The following is a 25,110-nucleotide window of genomic DNA, read 5'->3' on the forward strand; positions in this document are numbered from 1 at the left end:
TGGCAGAGCTGTCGCTATGGTGATGCGGCGTGCTGGCTGACGTTGAGCATGGTAAATATCCCTGAGACTCAGTTTCCAGGCTTGTGCCGCTTCCCCGTCCATCTGGTCCCAGGTAAAATGGTTATTCAGGGCTCAGAAACCAACTTCTGCAACTGTTATTAATATGTATACTATTTAATAGCAATAATGAAATTTCAAGAGGCTTTGAGAGACTTCAAGTGAGCACAGCCAGACTTTGGTCTATTCTCCACACAGCAGCCAGACTCATCCTGGTAGAACACGTCCATCTTCTGTTCCAAACCCTCCAAGGACTCACCATTTCTCTTGGAGTAGAAGCCAAAGTCCTTACGTTGGCTCATAAGGCCCTACATGACTCCCTCCCACCAGCTCCTTTTGCCTAGTCCTCTTCCTCAGGACCATCAAGAACATTCTGCCCCAGGGCCTTTGCACCTCCTGTTCCCTGTGCCTAGGATGCTGTCACTGGTTCCCCCCCTCTTCTACTTCAAGTCTTCACTCAGCACCATCCTCCTTCCCACTTTATTTTTTTCCTGAGCATTATCTAACCTCCTATATTTGTATTTGACAATTTGTCTGCCTTCCCTAACAGAATACACACTCCATGAGAGCAGAGACTTTTTTAACGGAAAAATTCTTGTTTACTGCAGACATTAAATGGCAGGGCGCATACATAAGAAATAAGTCAGACAAGGCACACTTGCAAATGAAAGATCTCTTTGGAAATAGAGACATTCTTTAAAGGAGACCGTTTATAAGCCATTATATAGTCGCTGTAAAAGATGTCTTATAATCACGGTAAAAAATATTTGATCTTTTTTACTTAACCTAGGAAGCAATATGATAATCTCACATCTTGGTTTTATTGGCTCAGACAAGATCTGATCTATAGTTCCTCGTTTCCTCTGCTTGCTTACCTTAAGGGTTTAGTCAGTCAAGGAAGAAACAAGAACAGTGAAAGGCAGTAGTTTCCGTGGACTTCAGAAAAACCACCTCGGAGAATGGGTGATGAGAAATGAATTGTGATTGCTGCGAGGGCTCTAACATAAACAAGAATTTAATCATTGATGGTTCTGGGGTTAGTATCAGATGTGGCATCTGAAGGCCTGGAAACAAGCCCTGTCTCTGCTGCTTATGGGGCATATCATTATGGGCTAATCCCAGCACATAGTAGACGCTCAGTGAAAAAGAAGCCAGAGTTGGCAATGCTCCCTTGGAAGGCAGGGAGCAAAGACCCCTCTTTGCTAAAATATGATAGATTGCAGTAGGTCTTCTGTAAATGTTGCCAGCTGGTGAAATGAACCAAGACAAGTTAAAGTTGGGCCACACTACAGTTTCAGGAAATGCTTCTAGTGTCCAGTAAAGTGACAGAACCACTGACCACCAAGACAGGGCCACCTATAGGAGCTGGCCCTGCCCTGCTGTGCCACGTCACTGTTCATCTCACTTTGGGCCAAATGCTGGGGGTGCCCATTCTATTTGAGAAATTCAGGGTCTGCCTTCCAGCATAGTTGATAATTTGGGGGCTGGAGCCTCCGTTCTGAGAGTCCCCTGGCCGTGGGTCATGAAGGGTCTTTTTCAACTACCACTCACTGAACGCCTTCTGGTGGACATAAAGCTGAACGTGGCATGCTGCTGCCCTCGTCTTCCAGTCTAGTCAAAGTTATGTACATTTGCAATGTCCTATGATGTGTGTGGGTGTGTGTGTAGGCGGAGTGGGGACTGGCAGCTTTGTCCTGGTGGGTCAGAGAAGCCTCTACTTAATGCTAGAGTATTGTGGCAACAGGCTTTGCCAGAAATAAAAACAATTAACACTAACTGAGCACTTACGACATGCAAGACTGCTCTAAGCTCTTAACATGCATTAACTAATGTGATCCTTAGAACAACACTTACGGTGAATGATTATTATCCCTACAAGAGTACCCACAAAGTGAAAGAGGTAATCCCCCAATGTAAACTGGGGTGTTCTTGGATACAGTTACCAAAGAAGGGAGAATGAACGGTGGGAAGCCCCAAAGCCACCCATGCCCACTATGGTTCGCCACATTGTTTACTGATAATAGTTTTCTCCTGGATTTTCAGAGAAGGGTTAAGTCTTCTGGTTTCTAAGAGTGGGAATAACTAGAAGTCTGTTTCTGTTTTCTACTTTCACTCTTGGGGACACTTTTATTTTGTCATTCAAGTTTGAGCTTTTTCCTCCCAACCTCCAGCTGCAAATACTTTTAATAATCAACCACAACAGAGCCCCCGACAGATGGGCCTTGAAACAGATGGCTCCATTGAAAGGCTGCAATTGAAAATGGAGGGTAATTTGAACCAATCAAGAGGATGGGGTCTCTTGGAGGCAAAGTTTCTGCAGAGACTGAAACCATATCCCCCCTCTTCTAAGCAACTTTGGTACATTTTTTCTCCCACAGATAAGCCTTCCTGGCAGTGGACCCAACTTTTTTTTTTTTAACATCTGGAATGTTGAAAAGGAAGAGAAAAATCCCGGGGACTTGTCAATCAAATTCACTTTTCTTTTGGCAAATTCAGCATCAGTGACAAATTGTACACTGTAACGTAAACAAAGTTGATAGATGTCGTTGGTAAAGCTGTTTTTAAACAGCAGCCATGGAGAGATGTGTAGGATGGGGTTTGTTTTTTTTCACTCAACAGTCAATATGTTTAATAACAAATAAAACAACCAGATGTTTAAAAAATCTTACCACTTTCACGATGTCATCTGAGAGTTTGCTGCTGATTAATGAAAATGTGGGATTCATTCCAATCCCAATTCAGAAAGTTGGCAATAAAGTCCATGTAAGGACTTCACTGGATAGCTCTTATCATGGTTCAGGAAGGCTAAGTTCACTTCTGAGGCTTTCTTGGACTAGAGAACACTGGCCTTGATATCAGAAGACTTGCACGCATGCCCTGGTCTGTCATCACTTCCCTGTGTCACCTTGGGTAAGTCACGTAATCCCCCCAAAGTTTAGGTTTCCCCCAGGATACATGGGGATATTCAGCCCTGCTCTCCCCACCCCAGGGTTGTTGCAAAGTTCAAGTGCAATATTAGATGTGAATCGCTTTTTCTTTAATTTGAAGTTTATTGATCTTTTTATTGAGGAGTAATTTCATCTGCTAAAGTGCACAACTCTAAGTGTACAGCTCAATAATTTTTTACATTAGGTATAACCTGCATTGCCACTCAGATCAAGAAAAGGGTTTAATGAAAAGTTCCTTGTGCCTTTCCCAGTCAATAATTCCAAGGAACAATTATTCTCACCTCTATCACCATAGGTTAACTTTGCCTGTTCTTGAGCTTGATGTACCTAGAACGACATAGAAAGACATTCTTTTCTGTCTTTCAGCTGACATAGTGGTTTTGGAGATCTGTTTTTATTGATATAGGAATGAGTAGTTCATTCCCTTTTGTTGCTGAATAGTATTCCATTGTACAGCTGGACCACAGTTTAGCCCCCGCTGCGAGGGCTAAACAGTTTGTTTCTTCATTCTCATGTTGTTTCCAGTTTGGGGTTATCCTGAATAAAGCCACTGTGAACATTTTGGTACAAGTGTTTTTGTGGACCTGTTTTCATTTCTCTTGGGGAATTACCTAGGAGTAGACTATCAGGGACATAAGGCAGGTGTATGTTTAACTTTTTAGAAAATTGCTAGTTTTCCAAAATGGTTGTATAATTTTATATTCCCTCTAGCAATAGATGAAAACGAGTTCCTCTACTACAGTACTTTGCCATGCTTATCACCTTTAAACTGTAGCGCCCTCTATCGTGTCAGAGATATTATTATTAATAATACGAAAGAGGAGATGTAGGGATTAAAATAGAGGATGGGATCTGGAGTCATGTCTGAATCATTGTTCTATGCTGGGCTCACCAAATGTGTTTGAGTGAGCCACTTTACCCCTCTAGCTTCGTTTTCTGCGTTTGTAAACCAGGGTTGTCAGTAACACCTCTCTCAAAGGGTTGTTGTGAGGGTTAAATGAGAAAAATCATGTGGATTTTAGCATGGGGGATTGCACACAGTGAGTTCACAGGTAATGATCGATGTGCTCTGCCTGTATGTAGTATTTATTTATTTATTTCGTCTACGTTTGGACAGATCTCCGTTGGAGAGAATAGCTTTAAATGTCACATGTCTGTCAGGAGCTCTGACAGAGCCCAAGGATTATGATCCATTTTATAGGGTAAGAGCTATCTACCCTCTTTGACCAGAACCATCTTTACTACCCCGAAATGGAGTCCACACCAAGGATGATTCACACCAAGGTGAATCAGAGGGATGGGAAGACTTGAGTCCCTAGAGACTGTGAGCTGCGAAATCAACCAACCTGACATCTTACTGCCAAACTTCTAATTAGGTTAGATAATCCATTTCCTTGTTGTTTAGGCCAATTTAAGTTATTTGGTGCTCAAACCTCCTGACCAATGTACCAAATGATCGCAGCATTCCTCCACGGAGTCTGGATGTGTTCTCAGCATCCCCAGCACAGGACTTCTGGTAAAACCACCTATTGCCAAAAGCTAGTGTTCTGGTGAAAGCCTATTTGCTGTTCCTGATAATGCCAAGTCACCTTTTGTGCAGCTGAAATTAAACCCATCTGAAGTACAAAGTAAGAAGCTTCATTTTTAAGCTTTCGATGACTTGTAAAGAATATTGCTGATCACTCACTCAGCCACAGATCACAAAGCTTTATGTAATTTGTTGCCACCCACTAAGAACTCTGGTATTTCCCACAATCCCCAGCATCTCTGGCAGCAGCAGCTCAAGGTAGGGGGCAATCGTGGAGCTGGATTCCGTCTGTCCTTTAAGAAGTATTTCTTGCTTTCCTTCCATGTACCACATGCTGGGGATTGTGGGAAATGCCAGAGTAGGACAACAAGGTTCCAGACTGCAATCAGTTGAGGAAGGGGAAGTGATATAAGTTCTGAGTAGCAAAAATATTTAATATTCTACAGTGCAGGGAATATTTTGCTTTCTGTTTTACTTTTTTTATTGCAGTGTACTGAATAATATATATGTGGTAAAATGCACAGATCTTAAATGTGCAGCTCGATGAATTTTTAAAATGTGACTACATCCATGCACTCAGCATCCAGATTAAGAAACAGAATATTGACAGATCTCAGAAGATTCTCTCATTTCCTTTCCTAGTCAACACTTCCTCTCATCAGAAGAGCCACTGTTCTGACATGTGTCACCATGGATTAGTTTTGTCTGATTTGAACCTTCTGTAAATGGAGTCAGACTTTTGTGTCTGGCTTCTTTCGCTTCCCACTCTGTCTGTGAGATTCATTCATGTTGTTGTTTGTGGAAGTAGTCCATTGTTTCGGTTATTGCCGTACTTTGTTCTATGACCACACCGTAATCTAGTTATCCATGCTTCTGTTAATGGACATTTGCATTGTTCCCACTTTGGGGCTGGTATAAATAACAGTGCTGTGAATGACATGGGTTGTTTGTGAAAACCCATGTTATGTACAATTCCACTGTACAATTCCACTCCATAACTCTCTCACCTTGTAAAACTGGAATTCTGTACCCATTAAGCAATAATCCCCCATTCTTCTCCCCAACTCGCCCCTGACAACCACCATTTTACTTTCTGTGTCTTTGATTTTGGTAATTCTAAGCACTCTAATAAGTGGAATTGCACAGTATTTGTCTTTCAGGAACTGGCTTATTTCATTTCGTATAATGTCCTCAGCGTTCATCCGTGTTACAGCATGTGTCAGAACATCCTTCCTGTTTAAGGATCAGTAATATTCCATTGTATGTATATACCACATTTGCTTATCCATTCATCTGTTGACGGACAGATAGAAACAAAACCCTACAGTATAATTCTGTCGTCTCTCCAAGTTATGATGTCATTTTGAAACAAAAGGTAATGAAGGTACAAACAAGACTTTCTCAGTTTCTTTCTTTGCAAAATGAAACTGTTCAGTGTTATTTTTTCAATGTAGAGAACAAAATGCAATGTGATGGTGGAAACATTCTTCTTCATATCATTGAAAGTACCACCTTCTATTGCATGTGAGGGGCAAGCACATTCGATTGGGAAAAGCTTACTGAGTTCTGGCCTACTGACCTTGTAACAAGCATGTTAAATGAGCTGCTACAAAGGTTCAAGTAATACCTGCATCCTTCAGGATTATTCTGATTACAAGTAACAGAAAACCCAGCTGAAACTGAGCAAAAAATGGATTTTTATTTTCTCATGCAACAGATCCATCCCAGGGGTAGGGTTAGCTTTAGTTTGCAGAGGGTTGAATGGCAGGTGTCCACTGGAGACCCGCTGTCTGGTAATACAGTCCAGTCTACTGGATACACATCCCATGTACTTAATGAGTTAATATGAAGACTATCTGAGTTCAACCAGACGGGAGCACAAAGGTTTGCATTTGTTTAAGATGATCATACAAGCAAAAAAGGTAGTTATATACACTTTTGCATGTAAATAAGACATGCAAAATCTGTATGATATCTAAGTGCTCCACCGAAGATTTCCTTTGAAAAAACATGTTCTGTTGTTAAAGACTGTTTGGAAACCAACAAAGCTAAATGGGGGAAGTGGAGGAATTCCTGCCGCCCCCACCCCTGACAGCCAGATCTTGTTTAAACAGGAAAGAACACGCAATTCCCCAGCTCAGAGAGAAAATGCAGGTCTTACAGGGACCCTGGAGCATATTTCAGAACAATCCTAAGACAAAGGTGCTTAGAAAGTTCTCAGCTTAGTTAAAAGTGATGTTCCAGAAAGCTCTTTTAAACTGTGTAGTTCACTAACAGACAGAAACAGCGCTTTAAATCACACTGATACAGACCTTGTTATCAGAAAAAGAAACGTTTGGGCAAGAAGACAGTTTGAAGGAGTGGGGCTGGAGGTAAGTTTGGAATCCTCAAAGGAAATTCTTTAAAGTATACACCTGGGTGAATATTGGGCTGCTGATGTTTGTTATTATCTTGTGCAAAGAAAAGGAAAAAACAAGTTTAATTATTTTTTTCTGATTATGGGAGTAATGCATGGTCATTTCACTGAAGAAACTTTGAAAAGTGCACTAGCTTTTAAGGGCTTACCTGTAATTCCACCACCCAGGAGAGATTCTGTTCCCACTTTATTATATTTCCTCCGCTCTCTCTCTCTCTCTCAAGTATATTTTTAACATAGTTGAAATTATAATTATCTTGTTCTTGTTTCCTCTTCTTGGGCATTTTTCCTTTATCATCTAAAAATATTATTTCACACATACAAATTATTTCTATGTTACATAATAATAATAACAATAAAAATAATAATAATATAAACAACACCAATGAACCAACTCCCCAACCCAGGGACAAGAATATATCCAGTACCTTATATCTCCCCAGGTAGTCTTGCCCATATCACTTCCTATTCCTAGAGATAATTACAATTTTAAATTTCCTATTTATCATTCCTATGTTTTATAGTTATTTATCTATGAATAAACAACATATTATTTGGTTTCACTTGATTTTTAATTTAATTAGAAAATTTGAGGTCATACTATATAGTCTTCTGGTACTTGCTTTTTCCTTTTAACGTTATGTTTTCAAGATTCATCCATGTTGTGTTTGTAGCCATTAGCACACTAATTTTTCACTGCTTTGCAATATTCCACTATAATAATACCCACAATTTATCATTTTTGTTAACGGAGATTTGGCTTGTTTCTTTTTTTTTTTCTGGTATGAACTGTGCTGCTCTGAAGATTCTTGCTCATATCTCCTAGTGCTCACGTGTAAGTTTCTCATGGGCATGTATCTAGGAGTGGAGTTGTTCAGTTTAATGATATGGAAATATTCAACTTTAAAAGTAAATGTTCCCGTTTTTCATTTGGCAATGTTTCATGAGTATTTGTCTATGTCATTAAAAATTCTTTATATAAAGGAAAAAAGCAACATAAAAGCAAAAAACATTATTTGAATTCAAGATGCTATTATATTTGTGGGTATTGTTGGACCACAGCAGGATCTAAATGCATTATTTAATAGCTTTAGGACAAAGGCTACCCTCATACATATTGTCAATCAGCACCAATCATTTAAAGAGAACCCACAATATGCTGTTGTTAAGTGTTAAGATATACAAAGCCAGACACTAGTTAAAGTGCTAAGGACTTATTTTAATCAGCAATATATTCCAATAGAGAAAAGAGTCCAGCATGAACTGAACTCAACTTTGATCTGCACAGAGGTAACTGGACATCTCAAAAGGAGAATGAGAGAATAGGGAGGGGGTGAACAGTGGTGGGGGTCTCAGTAGAGTCAGAGAAGTGAAAAATTACAAGTGAAGAGGTGTTGGTCCATGTGAAACCCATCCAGGTTGGCTAATGAGCGCTTAATGAAGTTAGGCTGGTATTCCTCCCACAGAGGAATAGAGGTGGATGGGGGCCTTCTCTCCTGGTGTTGGCTGGAACAAACAGTCAATTCTTTTGGCAGCCTTGAGTTTTCTCAGGCGGGTACTTTAAGAAGGGATATGGTCCCCTATGGATGTAGCTTTGAGCCGTTAGAAACTATACTATTAGTGTTTTGTTCAAGTCTTTATAGGCCAAGGTTGAGGCCTCGAAGAGGACTCAGAGAAGCCTGGCTAGAGCCCTGTCAAGGAGAGAATCTTTGTCAGAGGTGAGGAATGGTGCAGTGACGGAGAGGAGAGCACCATTTCTTCCCTCTCTACCTCTGCTTACTTCATTCCCTAGACCAGGAAAACCTCCCTCTCTTTGCCAGGCTAAACCCTACCCATCCTTAGGGCTCAGTTAAGGTGTCATTCCCAACTCACCAGCCTGGGTTAAACTCCCTCAGTATCCTTACATAGCTCTGCCACACGCTTAGCACATTAAAGTGAAATGCAATCTGTTTTATGTACTTGCTTCCTCATCAGATCATAAGGACTGGGCCTTACTCATTTGGGGCACACTGTGAGCCCTAATGTATGTTTACGAGTGGACACTGCAACAGGCCTAGTCCAAGTAGCCTTAGGTGCTGGACAAAGCTCCTCTCTGTTCCCCACTAGCCATTCTCCACCGAGAGCTCGAGGTAAGTCAGCTCATGTCACACCTGGGCTTCACACACTGCAGTAGCTTCCATCTGCATGAAGAATAACTTGAACTTTCTTGCTATGGCCTAGAAGACCTGCTAAGCCTGGCCCCAGCCAGCTGTGAGTCTTACACTACCTGTCCTCGCTCAGCTTCTGCCAGCTCTTCGCCCCTTCTTGCTATTCGTCACCAAGCTCGTGTCTCCGTGGAGCCTTCACTCTTGTCCCTTCCGCTTGGAATGTTCTGCAGAGCAGACTGTGCAAGGCTGACCCTTACTCATCGTTCATGTTTTAGCTCAGATGTCACCTCCTCAGGGAGGCCTTCCCTGACCACGCAGGCATTGGCTCTTCCATCGCCTTGCTGTTTTGGTCATAGCTCTCCTTACAAACTGGCAGTTATTGATTACATTTTCCCCCCCACTAGCCTACGACTACCTTAGGGCCGGGATCTTGTCTGTCGTAGTCGCCACTGTGCCCCCAGCGCCTAGAATAGTGTCTCGTAGTAGGATGGCGCTCAATAAAGGGTAAAAAAGTCCCCACAGGTAATTGTGGAGCCGCTTTCTCGCGGCACAGCCCAGTCTAACCACGTGGGAGGACTGAGGGCGGTGGCCCAGGGCGTGACGGGAGTGAGAGACAGGTCAGCCGAAGGCCCCGCCCCCGCCCCGCCCCCCGCCCCGCCCCTGTCCTTGTCCTACTTTACGGATCTCCATAAAGTTCAGTTTGCGGCGCGGCGCGCGGGGCCTTCTGGGAGCGGCCTGCCTGGGCCAATCAGGAAGCGCAGACGAGCGGCGCGAGAAGCGGTGGCCGCGTTCTGCAGCTCGGGCGTCAGCGGCGGACACGGCTGCGGGGCCAGGTAAAGGTGTCTCCGGCTGCGTCCTTCCGACCCGGGGCTGGTCCTTGAACCCGGGGCCCCCAGGCTTGGCGGACCCGGGTCCCTGCGCTCGGAGCCACGCTGCTCACACTTCCCGTTCACCTCGTGGCCGCCGGGCGCGCCTGACGCCGGCGACACAGCCCCGTCGACGCGCCCCCAGGAGAGCGCCAGGGGAGCGCGGTCTAGCGGCTCTCTTTCTGAATGCCGGGCCCCGGGCCCCGACTCCTCTGTGCCCCGCGCGAGCGCTCCGCCGCGGCGCCGCGCCCCCACGCCCCGCGCGCGCCCGCCGTGGGCTCCATCGGCGCCCCCTCCGCACCACGCCGCTGCCGCGTCCCCGTCGCCTTCCCGGCCGCGCCCTGCCAGCCCGCCCGCCCTCGGGAAAGCACGCTGTCGCGAGGCGTCGCCCTCCGCGGGAACGGGCCTTGGGGCGCGGGGGCGACCCCGTGAGCCCCCCCAGCCCTCGGCCTGTTTCCTCTCCCGGCGTCTCGGGGAACGCTCCTCCCCGTCCTGGGGGATGCCGGCGATTAGCACCCGGAGCTGCCCGCACTGTCTCGGGGCTCACGGCACCTCGTCCTCTGCGGAGGCAGTGCTTAAGTGAACGGGGTCTGTTTTTTAACATGTTCCGGGGCCGACTGCACGGATCTTGGGTCAAAATTTGAACGGCCCATTGACAGCCTCTGGTCGGGGTTCACCCCTCTGTCAGGTGTGAGAAGGAGGCTTTTTGTGTGTTTCTGAAATGGCTTTCAGCATGCAAGGGTCACCCTTTGTATTCTTACCGGGAGACGGAGAGGGTGTCCTTGGGCATCGTACATTTTCACTATAGTCATTGTGCATTTGTGTGTCATGTTTTCTCATTGACACTCATAGTTTCAGATACCTGTATATTAGGCTGACATCTCATGTTTCCATCTCTAGTATGGGCATCTCGACCTATGTCCAGCTGCCTGCTTAATATCTCCACTGAGATGGTTGCTAGGGACTCAGACTGAACGTGTGTTATATGTCAGTTATGTCTCAATGAAGGGGGGGGAGTAATGGAAGACACTGCAAAATACAAGTATCTCGTGCCATCCTAATCTTGTGTAGGTAATGAGAGTTTGGATAGCATATCTGGAGAGTAAGGGATATCAATATTCTATGTACAGCATTTGGTTTCCTGAGTTTTTCAGGGAATAGCAATAGTTGGGATAATGAGGAATACCTGCTTGCTTTCTTGCAAAAACCGTGTGTGCATCTGTTTGGTGTTTGAGTCTGGAGAGTGGAGAATGCCTGTAAATAAACAATCCCAGGTCATGCACAGATGTGAAAGAGAAGGATGAGTTAGAAGCGGAGAGAGAGAGGCCAGGGGACAGACGTGGAGGAGGTGGGCAGCTGGTGGCGGTGGTGGTTGTGGTTGGGGGTGGATAACGGCCTTGTGAGACATAGCTGTGTGACGGTTATGTGCTTGAGTGGAAAGGCACGAGTGGTGCCTGGAAACTCCCCTTGCAGTGGCAGTGCAAGGAGCAGCCTGGGGGTGTGGACTCCACAGTCATTGCCATCAAGGATTCAGGGGCAGTGCTGAGACAGACACGCTGAAGCAGGGAGTTCAGAGCAGTTTAAAAATTGACAAGTTCTTAAGAATGAATAAGGGTCACATACACTCAAGGAAAAGAATTCAGACGAACAGAGGGTATAAAATGAGGAGAAGTCTCCCAACTCTTAGCTTTGATCTCTGGAGGTAATGCCGAGTTAAGTTTCTCGCTATGCTAATGTTATGTTTCTTGCTATTTCTTCTAAAAACTACCTGTGAACAAACCTGAAGTGTCTAGTTTAATGAATTTTTACATATTCACTTATGTGACCATCACCCATATTGAGATCATGGAACATTTCCCGTACCCCAGGTGTCTTAGCTTGGGCTGCCATAACAAAATAACCATAGACTGAGTGGCTTTAAACAACAGAAGTTTGGTTTCTCACAGTTCTGGATGCGCAAGTCCAAGACCAGGGTGCCAGCATGGTTGGATTCTGGTGAGGGTCCTCCTCTTCCTGGCCACCATCTCCCTGTGTGCTCACGTGTTCTTTCCCCAGTGAATGCGAGTGGGGTGGAGGTGGGGGAGAGAGGAAGCAAGCTCTCGTGTCTCCTTCGTAGGGCACTGATCCCGTTGCTATGACCTCATCTATCTTAATTACCTCCCAAAGGCTCCTTGAAATACCCTTACATTGGGGCTTAGGACCAACGTACGAATTTCAGAGGGACACATTTCAGTCCACAGTACCCAGGAAGTTCTGTTGTACTCCCTCCCAATCAATCCCCTTCCCTCCCAGGATAACCAGCGTTCTGGTTTCTGGCACCGTAGATTAGTATTTTCTGTTCTTAAAATCCACATAAATGGAACCCTGCAGGATGTCCTTTTTTTGTGTCTGGTTGCTTTAGCTCACCATTATGTCTCAGATTCTCTGGACACCAGCTGGGTATCGTACAATGTAACTCAATTCTGACACTGTCCACCTGGAGATAGAATCAGATTCCGCAGGCTAAGGGTTCAGTCCCACAAGACTCTGCCCCACCCCTTCAGAAGCCAATCGCAAATCCAGATTGTTACCTGTGCTTCTGACCGACTGGCTGTAGATCTGAGGTTCCGATTCCCTCCTTGGGTTCAATTAATTTGATGGAATGGGACACAAAGCTCAGAGAAACATTTACTTACATTTGCCAGTTTATCATACCGGTTACAGATGAATAGCCAGATGAAGAGGTACGTAGCGTGGGATCTGGAAGGGTCCTGAGTGCAGGCGGTTCTGTCCCCATGAACCCGCCAGCCTTCCAGCATCTGGAAGCATTCACCAATCCGGAAGCTCATCAGATCTCATTTCAAGAGTTTTCATAGAGCTTAATCTGCAGCCCCCCCCCCCGCCCCCCGCCTTTCCCCTTCCCACAGGTTGGTGGCTGGGCTCAAAAGTTCTAGCCCTCTAATCACTTGCTCTTTCTGGTGACCGGCCCCATCCTGGGCACCAGCCCCACCTTTTGAGTCTAGCTCAGTGAATTTTCTCAAAGTGAACAAACACACTGTTAAGCAGCTCCCAGATGAAAACTCAGAATATTACGCCCCCCAGTAGCCGTGCTTCTGTCATCCCCCCTGCAAGGGTAACCAGTCCTTGCTTTTAACAGCAGTGGTAAATTTGTCCTTCGTTTGAAGGCTTTCAGTGGTTGAGGAGGTCTGTGGACACCCAGTAGGACTTCTGCCAAGTGGCATGGGAGAGCAGTTCGTTTCTCAGAGCCCTGGTATTCTGTGATGCCCTTTGAAGCACCTGTCTGTTTCCAAGGGCCTCACAATCAGGCGCAGAGTCGCTGCTGACAGAGAGGAGCCGTCTTGCTGTCTCTCCTTGCTGACTGTCCCCCTTCCAGCCCGTTTTGCCGCATCCCACATCCCTCTTCCATGAGTGTGTCTTCTTCCTGTCTCTCCTCCACAGCTCCACAAGGGTGCAGCTGGCGTCCAGTCTCTGCACGTGTCCTGGCCAGATTTTCCCAACACAAAACTTGGACTTCATCTCTCCCCCACCCCCATCATTTGAGTTCTGTCTACTGGACAAAGCTAATGAAGTTATTTTCATGATCAGTGTTCAGTATCTTGGGTCAAAATTGATATAGAGGTTACTTTAACCTCTATATTTTGTGGCTAACTTGATGGTTATTTTGCAGAGGGGATAAAAATGATCTGTCAATTGATGAAATTCACCATAAATTAAAATATTTTAATGAAATGGGATGATGACTACATCCAAGTATAGATTTGGAAACTTTAATAACTTTTGTAAATTCACTTCCACTGATTCAGTTCAATGAATGCGTTATATGGTGTTATATACATATCGCTCTTCTCTCAGAGATAACAAACAAGCTTATTTTCTACTCTGCAGTAATATAGCACATTTCTTTCTATATGTGTATTTATTCTTTTGGTTTGGAGTTCTGTTCACCTGAAAACTGGGCTATTCTAAAATACCACTGGTTTTATCTGGGTCTGCAGAAGGAAAGCACTAGCCTGGACGGAGTGTGAGCTGAATTCCTGCCATTTGTATTGTCACTGCCTTATGCTCCGCAGCATCAGAAATGTGAAGTATCAGTTGGTAGTCAGAAGGGAATGTTTTTGCTCTGGTCTTTGCTTGCCAGTGGGTGCCGATTTGGCAGGGGAATGCAGGAAGCCTTTGAAAAAGAACAGACTCTCCACAAATGGAAGAATAAAACTCCTGTTCATTCAGCAAATGTGCACCTACTGTGTGTGCCAGGCACTGTTCTAGGAGCTTGGGGGGAGGGACATCAGTGAACTAAGCAGACAAAGTCCCCTGTGCGCCATCCCTTCTAGCAGGGTGACAGACAATAAGAGAGATGGAGTACCGGGGGTGGTTGCAGGTATTTTGTTCTAGGTTGGCGTCAAAGGCAAGGTGAGAGGTTAGCTGAAACAGAGAGCTAGGGAATTGAGTGTAACTGGGAGAGGAGTTTTCCAGGTGGAGGAAGGGGGGGGTGGTACAAAGACTTGAGGGCAGGAATGTGCCTGACAGCGTTGTGGGGTCCAGCGAGGAGCCCAGGAAAGGAAGGGAGACAGGGCTGGCCATGAGTCTGGGAGGTCAGGGGAAGGGGAGGCTGCTTTTGTGGGGCTTCACTCTGTACAAGAGGTTTAAGGAGAGGAGGGATGTGATTTGACTTTAAGAGATTTACCGGTTGGTGGGTTGAGAATAGACTGTAGGAGGTGAGGGCTGAAGCTGGGAGATCGGGAAGGAGGTGATTGTGACTCGGATGGGTGGAGGTGGTAGGAAGAGGTAGATTCTGGATGCATTTTAGTAGATTTCAAAGGCTCTGCCAGCCTATTGGATATGGTGTGTGAGTCATAGAGGTCTCAAGAGATTTTGGCTGAAGCCACTGAGTAATGCAGTCTCCACATTGAGAAGTCTTCCTCGTTTTGTAGATGAAAGAGGAGAGCTCAGTTTCGGGCATATTAAGTTTAGGTTGTGGTTTAGAGATTCAGGCTTTGTTTTTATCATGGTCAAAATAGTTCTATGTAAATAACTTTAGAAAGTCTTATCTATTGGACCATATTAAAGTAAATCATGACTTTTATTTGCATGTATTGTTTACACTCAAATCCATCACTCTAAATCTTTGTGATGGGCAGGTCATTGAGAAGTTGGGCATTTCCTTTGTTTGAATTTGGCTTACATGAATGTAAAATGCTATTCTTTTTCCTTCTTTTTTTTTTTTTTAAAAAAAAAAACATAAATTTTGTTTCATTTAGTTCTTTATTCAGGGAGTTCCGAAATTTTCCTTATGAAGGAAAAACAGTATTTCCTTCTCCTTGGCTCTGTTAGACAAATTATTTTTATCTTAGAGTGAAAAAACTATGGGGAAGAGGCAGCATATTATTTTTCTTTCCTCTTTGTGGTCAACGACCATGTTTCTGGTAGTAGAATGTTATTGGCCTTGTAAGTTTCTGAAGAAAAACGTTTTTCCTTCAGGCAGGAGACATTTAAGAATATTTTTCGGTTTCTTTCTTTTTGTGTCCCTGAGAATAACTTCCTCATTCTGCCATCCCCATTTTCCCACAGGTAGAGATAGATTGCTAGTTAGAGCTGATTCTCTTGGGTCGGGGGTCTGCAGGGGGGGCGGGAGTGACAATGATTTTCTAGAAACTTTAGGTAAAGAGTTACTGTGTATATGACTTTTTGTCTAAAGATTAAAAGTTAGTTTAGCACTTCATAAAGAATACCAAAGTGTTTTCATATTTACTCCAGCTGAGCTATTTTTGTTTTAGCTTTGTGTCCTTGCCTTTAAAGTTAATGTTCTTTTATGATCATTTTTAAAAGTTCTTATTTTCCTGCTGTGCATACCATGCCCTTTTAAGATTAACCCGTGCTTCATTGCTGAAATATAACTATATAGTATATGAACTACAATTCTAGGCCAGTGGGATTTTGAAAGTTCAGTAGAAGCCATGGGTTTTGAACAAAGTAGAAAAGTATAATCAATACGAGCTACTACTTAAAGAATTTTGTTATTTTTCAATAAATAATTTAACCTTTTAGCAGTGTAAATTTTTTTAAATGATGGTAATACTGTTTATCTTCTGTTGATTTAAATAGTGGTAGGAGTTAAAATTATTCTCTTGGTCAGGAACCTTATGCAAGGATAGGACAGTATATATAAGATTCATACATAAATGTATAGTATTCATTAAATATTAGTACTATTCATAAGGCTTTTCTTGGTCATTTGTTAGACAAACATGTGGTCTCGTTAATATTCATGGTCTAGAAGCCAGCTGCTATTTATACTAGTATAATTAGTAGCAATGGTATTTCTAAAAGTAGTAGGTATGAGTATATTAACAATTGCCTAATAATTCTGAATGTCATAACAAGCAGACACGGATCTCTGCTTTCAGTAACCTTGTAAGTTAAAGAAATGTGAATGGAGACTTGGACATGGATTTAAAGAGGGACTGTCTTATATTAGTGGAGGAGCAGGTGCGGGAGAATAACGGGATTAGTCAGAAGACCTGTCTTCTGGTTTGGTTCAGCCACTTTGTAGCAGAGAGCATTTGGGGCACAGAATTGAGCTCTGTGGACTGGAGTGGTTTCTCCTGTCTGCTTAGGAGTCTCACAGACTTGCTGAGAATCATGAGATAAGGACCTTATAAATTGTCCAGCGCTCTGCAGTGGTCGTGTTTTACTAAGACCGATGGAGAAATAGGAGGTGCAGGGTGATTGCTCTTTAAGTCCCCCTGAGGTTGCCACTATGGCTTCCATTTCCTGTTGTCTTTGAGTCCATGGAAGGAGGCAGGAGTTCTGGCCTGTGGCTTAATTTCTTTGCATTTGTTCTGGTGGCAGAAATCAATCATGGGGCTGTCGATATGCACAGAAATGATCTATTCCTTCACAGTCTGACTCATTTTCTCTGTCAGGCCTGTTCTTGGGCTATGTTCAGGAACAAATCCTGCTTGTTGATGAGCTGTCTCCTTGTCTGTTGACAAAAAGTCCTAGTGTTTCATTAAGCTTGTAACAGATTCAGGCCGTGTTAGAAGCCCATGTTTCGGTTCATTTAGGTCTCTTCTTTTTTCTCCCCCATCTAGGATCTGTACCTCCAATGGATACTGAGGGGTTTGGTGAGCTCCTTCAGCAAGCGGAACAGCTTGCCGCCGAGACCGAGGGCATCTCAGAGCTTCCCCATGTGGAACGGAACTTACAGGAGATCCAGCAGGCGGGCGAGCGCCTGCGTTCCCGAACCCTCACACGCACGTCCCAGGAGACAGCAGATGTCAAGGCGTGAGTACTGGTGGGGAGGCAGCGTTGGCGCTGGGTGGCTGGGGGCAGGATCCGTTTCTTCTTTCCTGCCTTGAATTTGGATGCAGTCTGTGTGTGACAGACACCAGCCAGATTCTCAGGAACTCAGAGCGGGATGGTAAACAGGTCAGCAGCCTTGCTTTATCTCTCTGCGCAGTATTCCAGCCTGTGTGCCTGACCAAGCAGTGAGTACTGCATGGCATACACAGACAGCGATGATCAGGGTGGGAAAGGGGGAAGAGCTTTGGCACGCGGAAACCCTTCACAGCAGTTCCTACTTGGGTTCACCGATAGCTGGGTCATAATGGTTCCCACTACTATATTAGTCAGTGTGGGCCACACCGATAAGTGTTACCTTCTGTGCCAGAGAGCGCTCAGCGGTAAGCAGTTTTGAGGAACCTTTGGAAGAAATTGATGAGCAGTCAGTGACGAGAAGCCATCCAAGTGAGGAGTGATTCTGTCAGTGACCCCAGAGGCTGCCGAGCTTGCCCGTGGATTGCAGCCCAGGGATGTGGGTGAGCCGCCAGGGAGTGCACCTGGAGAAAAGTGCTGACCAACTGTCCGTCTGGCCAGTGGCTCCTGCTGCCACACAACAGTGACTGGGCTGTTGATTCGATAGACACGTGTTTGAAGTTCCACTGTGCCAGGCTTGGGCCATCCTGAGGCTCTAACCATGAATTAGACATGGTCCTTGCCCTCAAGGGGCTTATAATTTGGGAGGCAGAAAAACAAACCTTGCTGCTTTCCGTAAGAAGTGTGATTTACTGATTACGTACTATGTGTCAGAAACTTGGCTAGACTTAAGATTGTGCTTAATCCGCACAACGAATATTAGGACTGTTGTCCCCATGTTACAGGTGAGCAGCTAAGGCTCGGAGAGGGCAGGTCATTCTCAGATCACACAGCTGGTGAGTGGTGAGCCAGGGTTCAAACCCAGTGAGGCCAGCACATGCTCCTTTAGTGATGGAAGGGTCCTGGGAAGGTGCAGGGGTGCTGCTACTTGTGACCTTGATGGACCTGGGGAGTCACTGCGGTTCTGTGTGGGGGGTGTGGGAAATTGTCTGCTCAGTCTTCATTCCTTGATCTTGAGAAACACCCAAGTGCTGGTGTTAGCGTGGGTACATTGTTTTGGGTGCATAATAAATGTCACAGGAGTGAGTATAAGGGCAACATTCTTTTTCTAACTCATCTTGAGAGCTGAATGTTTTGGCTGCTCCTTCTGAGTCAGTCAGTATGTTGTAGAAATTCTTCTGTCGGCCTCCCCAGAAGTTTATTTTTAAAAATAGTGCTAGTTAGTTTTGGTTCTGTTGGTGTTGGTGAAGGCAAGTCAGAGGAACCCTGGCAGGGATTTTCAGCTATCCAGCCCTGCAGCCAGCCTCTCCCCTGCACTGTTCCCCAGCTCCCCAGCCAGCCTGTAGCCATTCCTGCTGACTTGCCCTCCTGCAGGCTCCTTACTGCTGCTCCTGGCGGCCTGCAGTTCCCCCTTGTCTTGAGCACGCAGGCTCGTGCTTGTGTGCAAGGATGCTGCTGGAGCGGGAGGCCCGTCATGCCAGCTGAGTTGCTGTAGTTATAATTTAATCAGCTTTGCAGCCCATTAAGAGCGAAAAGGGAAAATGTTTTCTTGGTAGCAATTATCAGTCATGCTGTCTTGTAAATTTCCATTCTTCCTCATCTCTTTCTGCCTTAAATTCATTATTTTAGGGAGGAGGAAGTTGAACATTGAAAGAATGGATAGAGGGTGGGGCAAGTGCCTTAAAAGAAACCAAGGGGCTGATGACTGTATTTTTCCATCTTGATGGGCAGAGGCATAGTGTCAGTATTTTAGTACAGGATGAGGGTAGAGAACTGAGTAGGAAAATTTTTCTTACATGAAATACATTTTGAAAGACAATTCTGTCTTTAAGGTTTTAGGTTATAGGTTTAAGATTTAATTGTTCTGTGCTGGATTCATTTGTTTAAATATACTTTGTTGGACATTTTAGGGAACAGATTTGATAGCTTTTTACTTGTGTATTTAATGTTTTTAAATTGCTAAATTTCTTCAGGCATGAAGTAGAATATGCACAACATATATAAAGGTGTACATTAGGAGTTGACAGACGACGGCCCATGAGCCAGACAGTGGCTGCCTGTTAAAATTTCATTGGAACACACCCACACGTGTTTATGTATTGTCTGTACTGCTTTTGTGCTGCAGCAGCAGAGGGGAATAGTTACGACAGAGACTCGATGGCCTGCGAAGCCTGAGATATTTACCGTCAGCTTTTTACAGCATACTTTTGCTGACTCCTGGTGTAAATAATAGTAGAATGAATGAATACCCATGTGAACATTGCACAGTTAAGACATAGAATATTATCAGTAGCTGTGAAGCCCTCCCTGGATATCTGTTGTCAGTTGTATCCCTCTCTTCTCGCATCGGAGATGCCTCATTGGATTTTTTCCGTTCAAATTCAGAAGCCAAACAACCTAGAAGTATATAGAGAAAAAGCCAGCAATCTTTCTCCCTAACTGTACATTCCAAGGTAACCAGTGTTTTTAATTTGCTTATTCTTTCACACTTTTATCCATGTTCATGCAAAGCGTATTCAAAGTTATTTATTTGCCCGAAATTGCACAGCAAATTATAACTTCACTTAATGACCATACTACTAAGCTACCTTTTTAAGCACTTAATATCAGTCAGGCACTGTGCCAACCACTTTACATGCGTTATATAATTCCTTCTTAAAATAACGCTGTGAAATAAGTGTTGACACCTCCGTTCTATAATTGAGGAGAGTCAGATAGCAAGTGACCAATTCAGACTTCAAATCCAGCTTGGTCAGTAAGAATCCCTCACATTCATATAGCACTTTTTAGTTCCTAAAGGGTTGTCACAGGCGTTCTCCTGACTGGTCTTCACAGGCCTGAGAAGTGGGACGGCCAGGGATTTTGGTCCCCATTTAACACAGGAGAACAATGAAGCTTGGAAAAGTGATGTGTCTCAGACTTTCAGGCAGTAAGTGACAGGTAGGACTTGAATGCAGGTTCCCTGCCTTTTTTCTGCTCCCCATGTGGACCGAGAACAGCTGTTGCCCTCCTGCTCTCCTAGGACTGGAGCGTTTCACTCCAGCCTCTCTGGCTTTTCGCTCAGGAGAAGCTGCCTGGCTTATGGAAATTGGGGCAGAGGGCAGGGAACCTCTGGGTTTGTCCATCCTTAGAAGCTGAAAGTTTCTGGTACAGCCTTTATTTGTAAAACCATCCCTACGCTCGACTCCCTGCCTCCTTCATTAATCCTCCCTCTGACTCCTTCCATCAGGGCTTCTGCGTATGCACTGCACAGTTCCTACAGGCTCCGCCCACTTAATGAGCTTTCTCTTTTAATACTTCTAATAGCCAGTTTTTAAATTTCAAGGTTCTCAACACTGGCACACCTTAAAATCACTTGAGCACTGGGTACATTCTCATGTATCGTTGGTGGAGATGGAGCATCTATGGGATAGAATTTGGCAATATCTAGCAAATTTTCCCTTAACCCAGCAATCCTACTTCCGGGGATCTGTCCCAAAGATACACTGGAAAAAGTATGAAAAGATGTGTGCACAAGGATATTCATTGCAGCCTTATTTGTGATAGTAAAATTTGGAAACAACTCCAACATCCATCAATACGGGGACTGGTTGAATAGATATGGTACACCTGTACAGTGGAGTATTTTTCAGGAGCACAGGAATGAGAACATACACTAGGATGGAGTGACATCGGGACATACTGTTAAGTTGGACTGTACAGTGCATGAAAAATGCAAGGTGGAGAGAGGTGTATAGTACTCTTATTTATTTAAGAAAGCAGGTGAAAGACATCTAGTGTTCATGAAATCAGAAGACTTAATATTTTTCATTAGATTTACTGGGATAACATTCGTTAATAACATTATGTAAATTTCAGGTATACAACTTTATAATGTAACATCTGTTTACTCCATTGTGTGCTCACTACCCAAAGTGGACGACTTAGTATCATTAAGATGTTAATACTCCCCAAATTGATCTATAGATTCAGTGCAATCCCTGTAAAAACCCCAAGTGGCTTTTTTGCAGAAATTGACAGGTTGATCCTAAAATCTATATGGAAAAACAAGAGACCTAGAATGGCCGAAACAGTCTTCAGAAAGTAGAAGAAAGTTGGAAGACTCAGACCTCCAATTTCAAAACTTGTTACAAAGCTACAGTAATTGGGACTGTGGTATTGGCATAAGGATAGACATACACGAGTAGATTACTTGAGTAGACTTAAGAGTCCAGAAATAAACCCACGTGTCTGTGATCAACTGATTTTCAGCAAGCATACCAAGACCATTCAGTGTCTTTTCAACAATTGGTGCTAAGATAACTGGATATGCAAAAGAATGAAATTGGACACTTTAATTCTAAATGTAATACAGACCTAAATGTAAGAGCTAAAACTTTAAAACTTGGAAGAAAACATACTGGTAGGGACAAGTATAAATCTTCTGAGCCTTGTGAGATATGAAACCAAAAGCATAAGTGACAATAAAAAATCGGTAAGTTGAACGTCAACAAAATTAAAAACTTTGGTGCTTCAAAGGACACCGTCAAGAAAGTGAGAAAATAACTCACGGAATGGGAGAAAATATTTGCAAATTACGTATCTAAGAAGGGACTTGTATCCAGAATATGTAAAAAACTCTTACAACTCAATAACAAAAAGACAACCCAATTTAAAAATGAGCACAAGATATGAATAGACATTTCTCCAGAGAAGATACATAAGTGTCCAATTGGCAAGTGAAAAGATGCTCAACATTGCTAGCCATCAGGGAAATATGAATCAAAACCACAATAATATACCACTTCACACACACTAGGATGGCTATAATAACAAGTGTTGATGAGAATTGGAAAAAAATGGAAAGTCATATACTGTTGGTGGGATGTAAAGTGGTGTAGCAACTTTAGAAGACAATCCAGCAATTCCTCAAAAGGTTAAATACAGAATTACCATACAACTGAGCAATTCCACTCCTATGTGTATACCCACAAGAAATGAAGACAATTATCCACACAGAAAGTTGCACACAAATGTTCTTAGCAGCATTATTCATAATAACCAAAAAGTGGAAACAACACAAATGCCCATCAACTGATGAAGTGATAAAATGTGGCATATCCTGGGAGGCTGGATGGCTCAGTTGGTTAGAGCTGTGCCCTCCACAACTAGATTGAAGACAACAAGCTGCTGCTGAAGCTTCTGGAGGAGCGGCCGGATGGCTCAGTTGGTTAGAGTGCAAGCTGTCGACAGGGTTGCCGGTTCAAGTCCCGCATGGATGGTGGGCTGCGCCCCCTGCAACTAAATATAACGGCAGCTGGACTTGGCGCAGAGCTGCGCCCTCCACAACTAGATTGAAGGACAGCGAGCTGGAGCTGTTGGGCCTTAGAAAAACACACTGTTCCCCAATACTCCCCAATAAAAATTAAAAAAGAAATAAAGTGGCATATCCATGTAATGGAATACTATTTGGCAATAAAAAAGAATGAACTGCTAATAATGCGTCAACATGGGTGAACCTTGAAAACATGCTAAGTAAAAGAAGCCTGTCACAAAAGACAACATATTGTATAGTTCCATTTTTGTGCAGTGTCTAGAACAGGCAAATCTATAGAGATAGAAAGTAGATTAGTGATTGCCTCGGGAGTGGGTGGATTGGGGGACATGGAGTGTGACTGCTTACAGGTAGGGTAGGGGGTTTCTTTTTGGGGTGAAGAAAATGTCCTAAAATTGATTGCACAACTCTATGAATAGATTAAAACCACTGAATTAAACTCTTTAGTGGGCTGATTGTATAGTATGTGAATTGTATCTCAGCAAAGCTGTTTAAAATGTCTTTACGTATCTGCTGATAAAAAAGGAAGGTGTTTAAAAAGTACGTGGGATTTGCCCTAATCAGGTATGGTAGGAAATGCAGACATGGAAATGAATATCAGGAAGGAAGAGGTTTCTACTCAGCGTTCTAGAAACAGGAGGCAGGGCATGCCATGCAGGGCCACAGGGGATGCACTGGGCTCAGTCAGGAGGCAGAGGGAGCAAAAGGGAAACGTGGGCAAGAGCCTGTATTGTGGTTTCTGCTGGAGGGCAAGGCAGGGCAGGGAAAGCAGGCTTAGGATTGGCTGATTGGAATAACGTCAGCAGGTGCAAGTATATGGCTGTCTGTAGTTGTCTGCTACCGAGCCATGGAACCACTAGGGCAGAGGATAATGGGCCAACAAAGGAGGGGGTTCGGGTATGGGCTCTGGATTGATTGGTTTGCATATGAAGTTTGTGCTGGAAGTCCTCCAGGAATTAGCTAACCCTGGGCGGGGCAGTCCCTCCAGTGTCAGCAATGTCCCAGAGGCCTAAGCACCAAATCCAGAAAATAACAAGGCTGATTAATACAAAAGGTAAACAAACACAAGGTTACCTATAGGAAAAGGGAGGGAATAAAATAGAGAAGACAGGACTTTTATTTTTTATATAAATTTAATTTTGGAATTGTGTAAATATTTTACATAATCATAAAACAAAATTCGATTTCAAAAAACAAGAATTCCTAAAAAGGGAAAATAAATGCTTATCCAGTTGGTGACATAACCACACAGAGAGGAACAGTTCCAAGTAATATCTTAGTCTGTCTTTAGTAGTCGTATTGGGTTGTTACTGCTGTTTTCAGACTGTTGTGTGTGTAGTCTGGGAGAGAGCAAATGCGTGGTTACGGCGGTGATGCTGACACCTAGAGAAAGGGGATGCAGATGGAAAAAAATCTATGAAGTTAATCCAAAACCTTGTGGTGGTGATGGTGTTTTCCTTTTTTTAAAGATTTTATTGAGGAAGGGGAACAGGACTTTTATTGAGGAACGGTGTGTACTTCCAGGACTTTTTTCCAAGTCAAGTTGTTGTCCTTTCAATCTTAGTTGTGGAGGGTGCCGTTCAGCTTCAAGTTGTTGTCCTTTCAGGCTTAGTTGTGGAGGACGTAGCTCAGCTCCAGGTCCTGTTGCTAGTTGCAGGGGGCACAGCCCACCTTCCCTTGCGGGAGTCGAGGAGTTGAACTGGCAACCTTGTGGTTGAGAGCCCACTGACCCATGTGGGAATCGAACTGGCAGCCTTCGGAGTTAGGAGCATGGAGCTCCAACTGCCCGAGCCACCAGGGCGGGCCCCAATACCTTGTGTTTTAAGTTTTGAAGTGGAAGTATCAATATAAACTCATGATGTAATTTATCTGAAGAAAATGGAAACAAAAGTACAAACTCCATTTCTAGCCCTGCCTATTGAAAAGGCCTAGAAGCAGTGCAGCAGTGAGCAATCCCAGCGCCCAGATAGTGGTCTCTGACATTGATTTCTTTTCTTTTTTTTTTTGGATTTTTTTTATTTTATTAAATTTATTGGGGTGACAATTGTTAGTAAATTTACATAGATTTCAGGTGTACAATTCTGTATTACATCATCTATAAATCCCATTGTGTGTTCACCATCCAGAGTCAGTTCTCCTTCCATCACCATATATTTGATCCCCGACATTGATTTCTTAATAAAAGCAATGGGCTCTTTGGAGAGTTGGCTGATTCCAGGTCTGGGGTAGGTCTGTGTAAGATGCACGTGAAACATCTTGTCATACCAGATAACAAGGAAGTGAGTCGTGTCAAAAGGACTCAGAAACCAACTTGAAAAGGTCTCTGCTGGGCAAAGATGAGATGACATATTCTTACTACCATTTTGCAGCCTCTAAGGAATTAATAATAAATCTAAGCAATGATCATCAATGTCTCCTACCATTCCAAAAAAAGACAGCCAGACATTACATACCTTTTGT

At 43.9% G+C, this 25,110-nt stretch overlaps 1 protein-coding gene across 3 annotated transcripts in view; it reads left to right on the forward strand.

The window, feature by feature from the left end:
- The first annotated feature begins 6,663 nt into the window (after window positions 1-6,663).
- Window positions 6,664-25,110, forward strand: part of NUP93 (nucleoporin 93) — a 92,472-nt gene continuing 74,025 nt past the window's right edge. For 2 of the 3 annotated variants that reach the window (XM_081030494.1, XM_081030495.1), the window contains exons 1-2: window positions 9,819-9,929; window positions 17,054-17,246. In XM_081030494.1, the coding sequence (XP_080886620.1) occupies window positions 17,068-17,246 (179 nt within the window). In that variant the 5' untranslated portion in view covers window positions 9,819-9,929; window positions 17,054-17,067. Of the gene's footprint in view, window positions 6,906-9,818; window positions 9,930-17,053; window positions 17,247-25,110 lie in introns of those variants that run through there. The other variant, XM_081030496.1, reaches the window with a different exon arrangement.

This window comes from Rhinolophus hipposideros (assembly GCF_964194185.1).
Source record: "Rhinolophus hipposideros genome assembly, chromosome: 21".
NCBI classification, from domain to species: Eukaryota; Metazoa; Chordata; class Mammalia; order Chiroptera; family Rhinolophidae; genus Rhinolophus; species Rhinolophus hipposideros.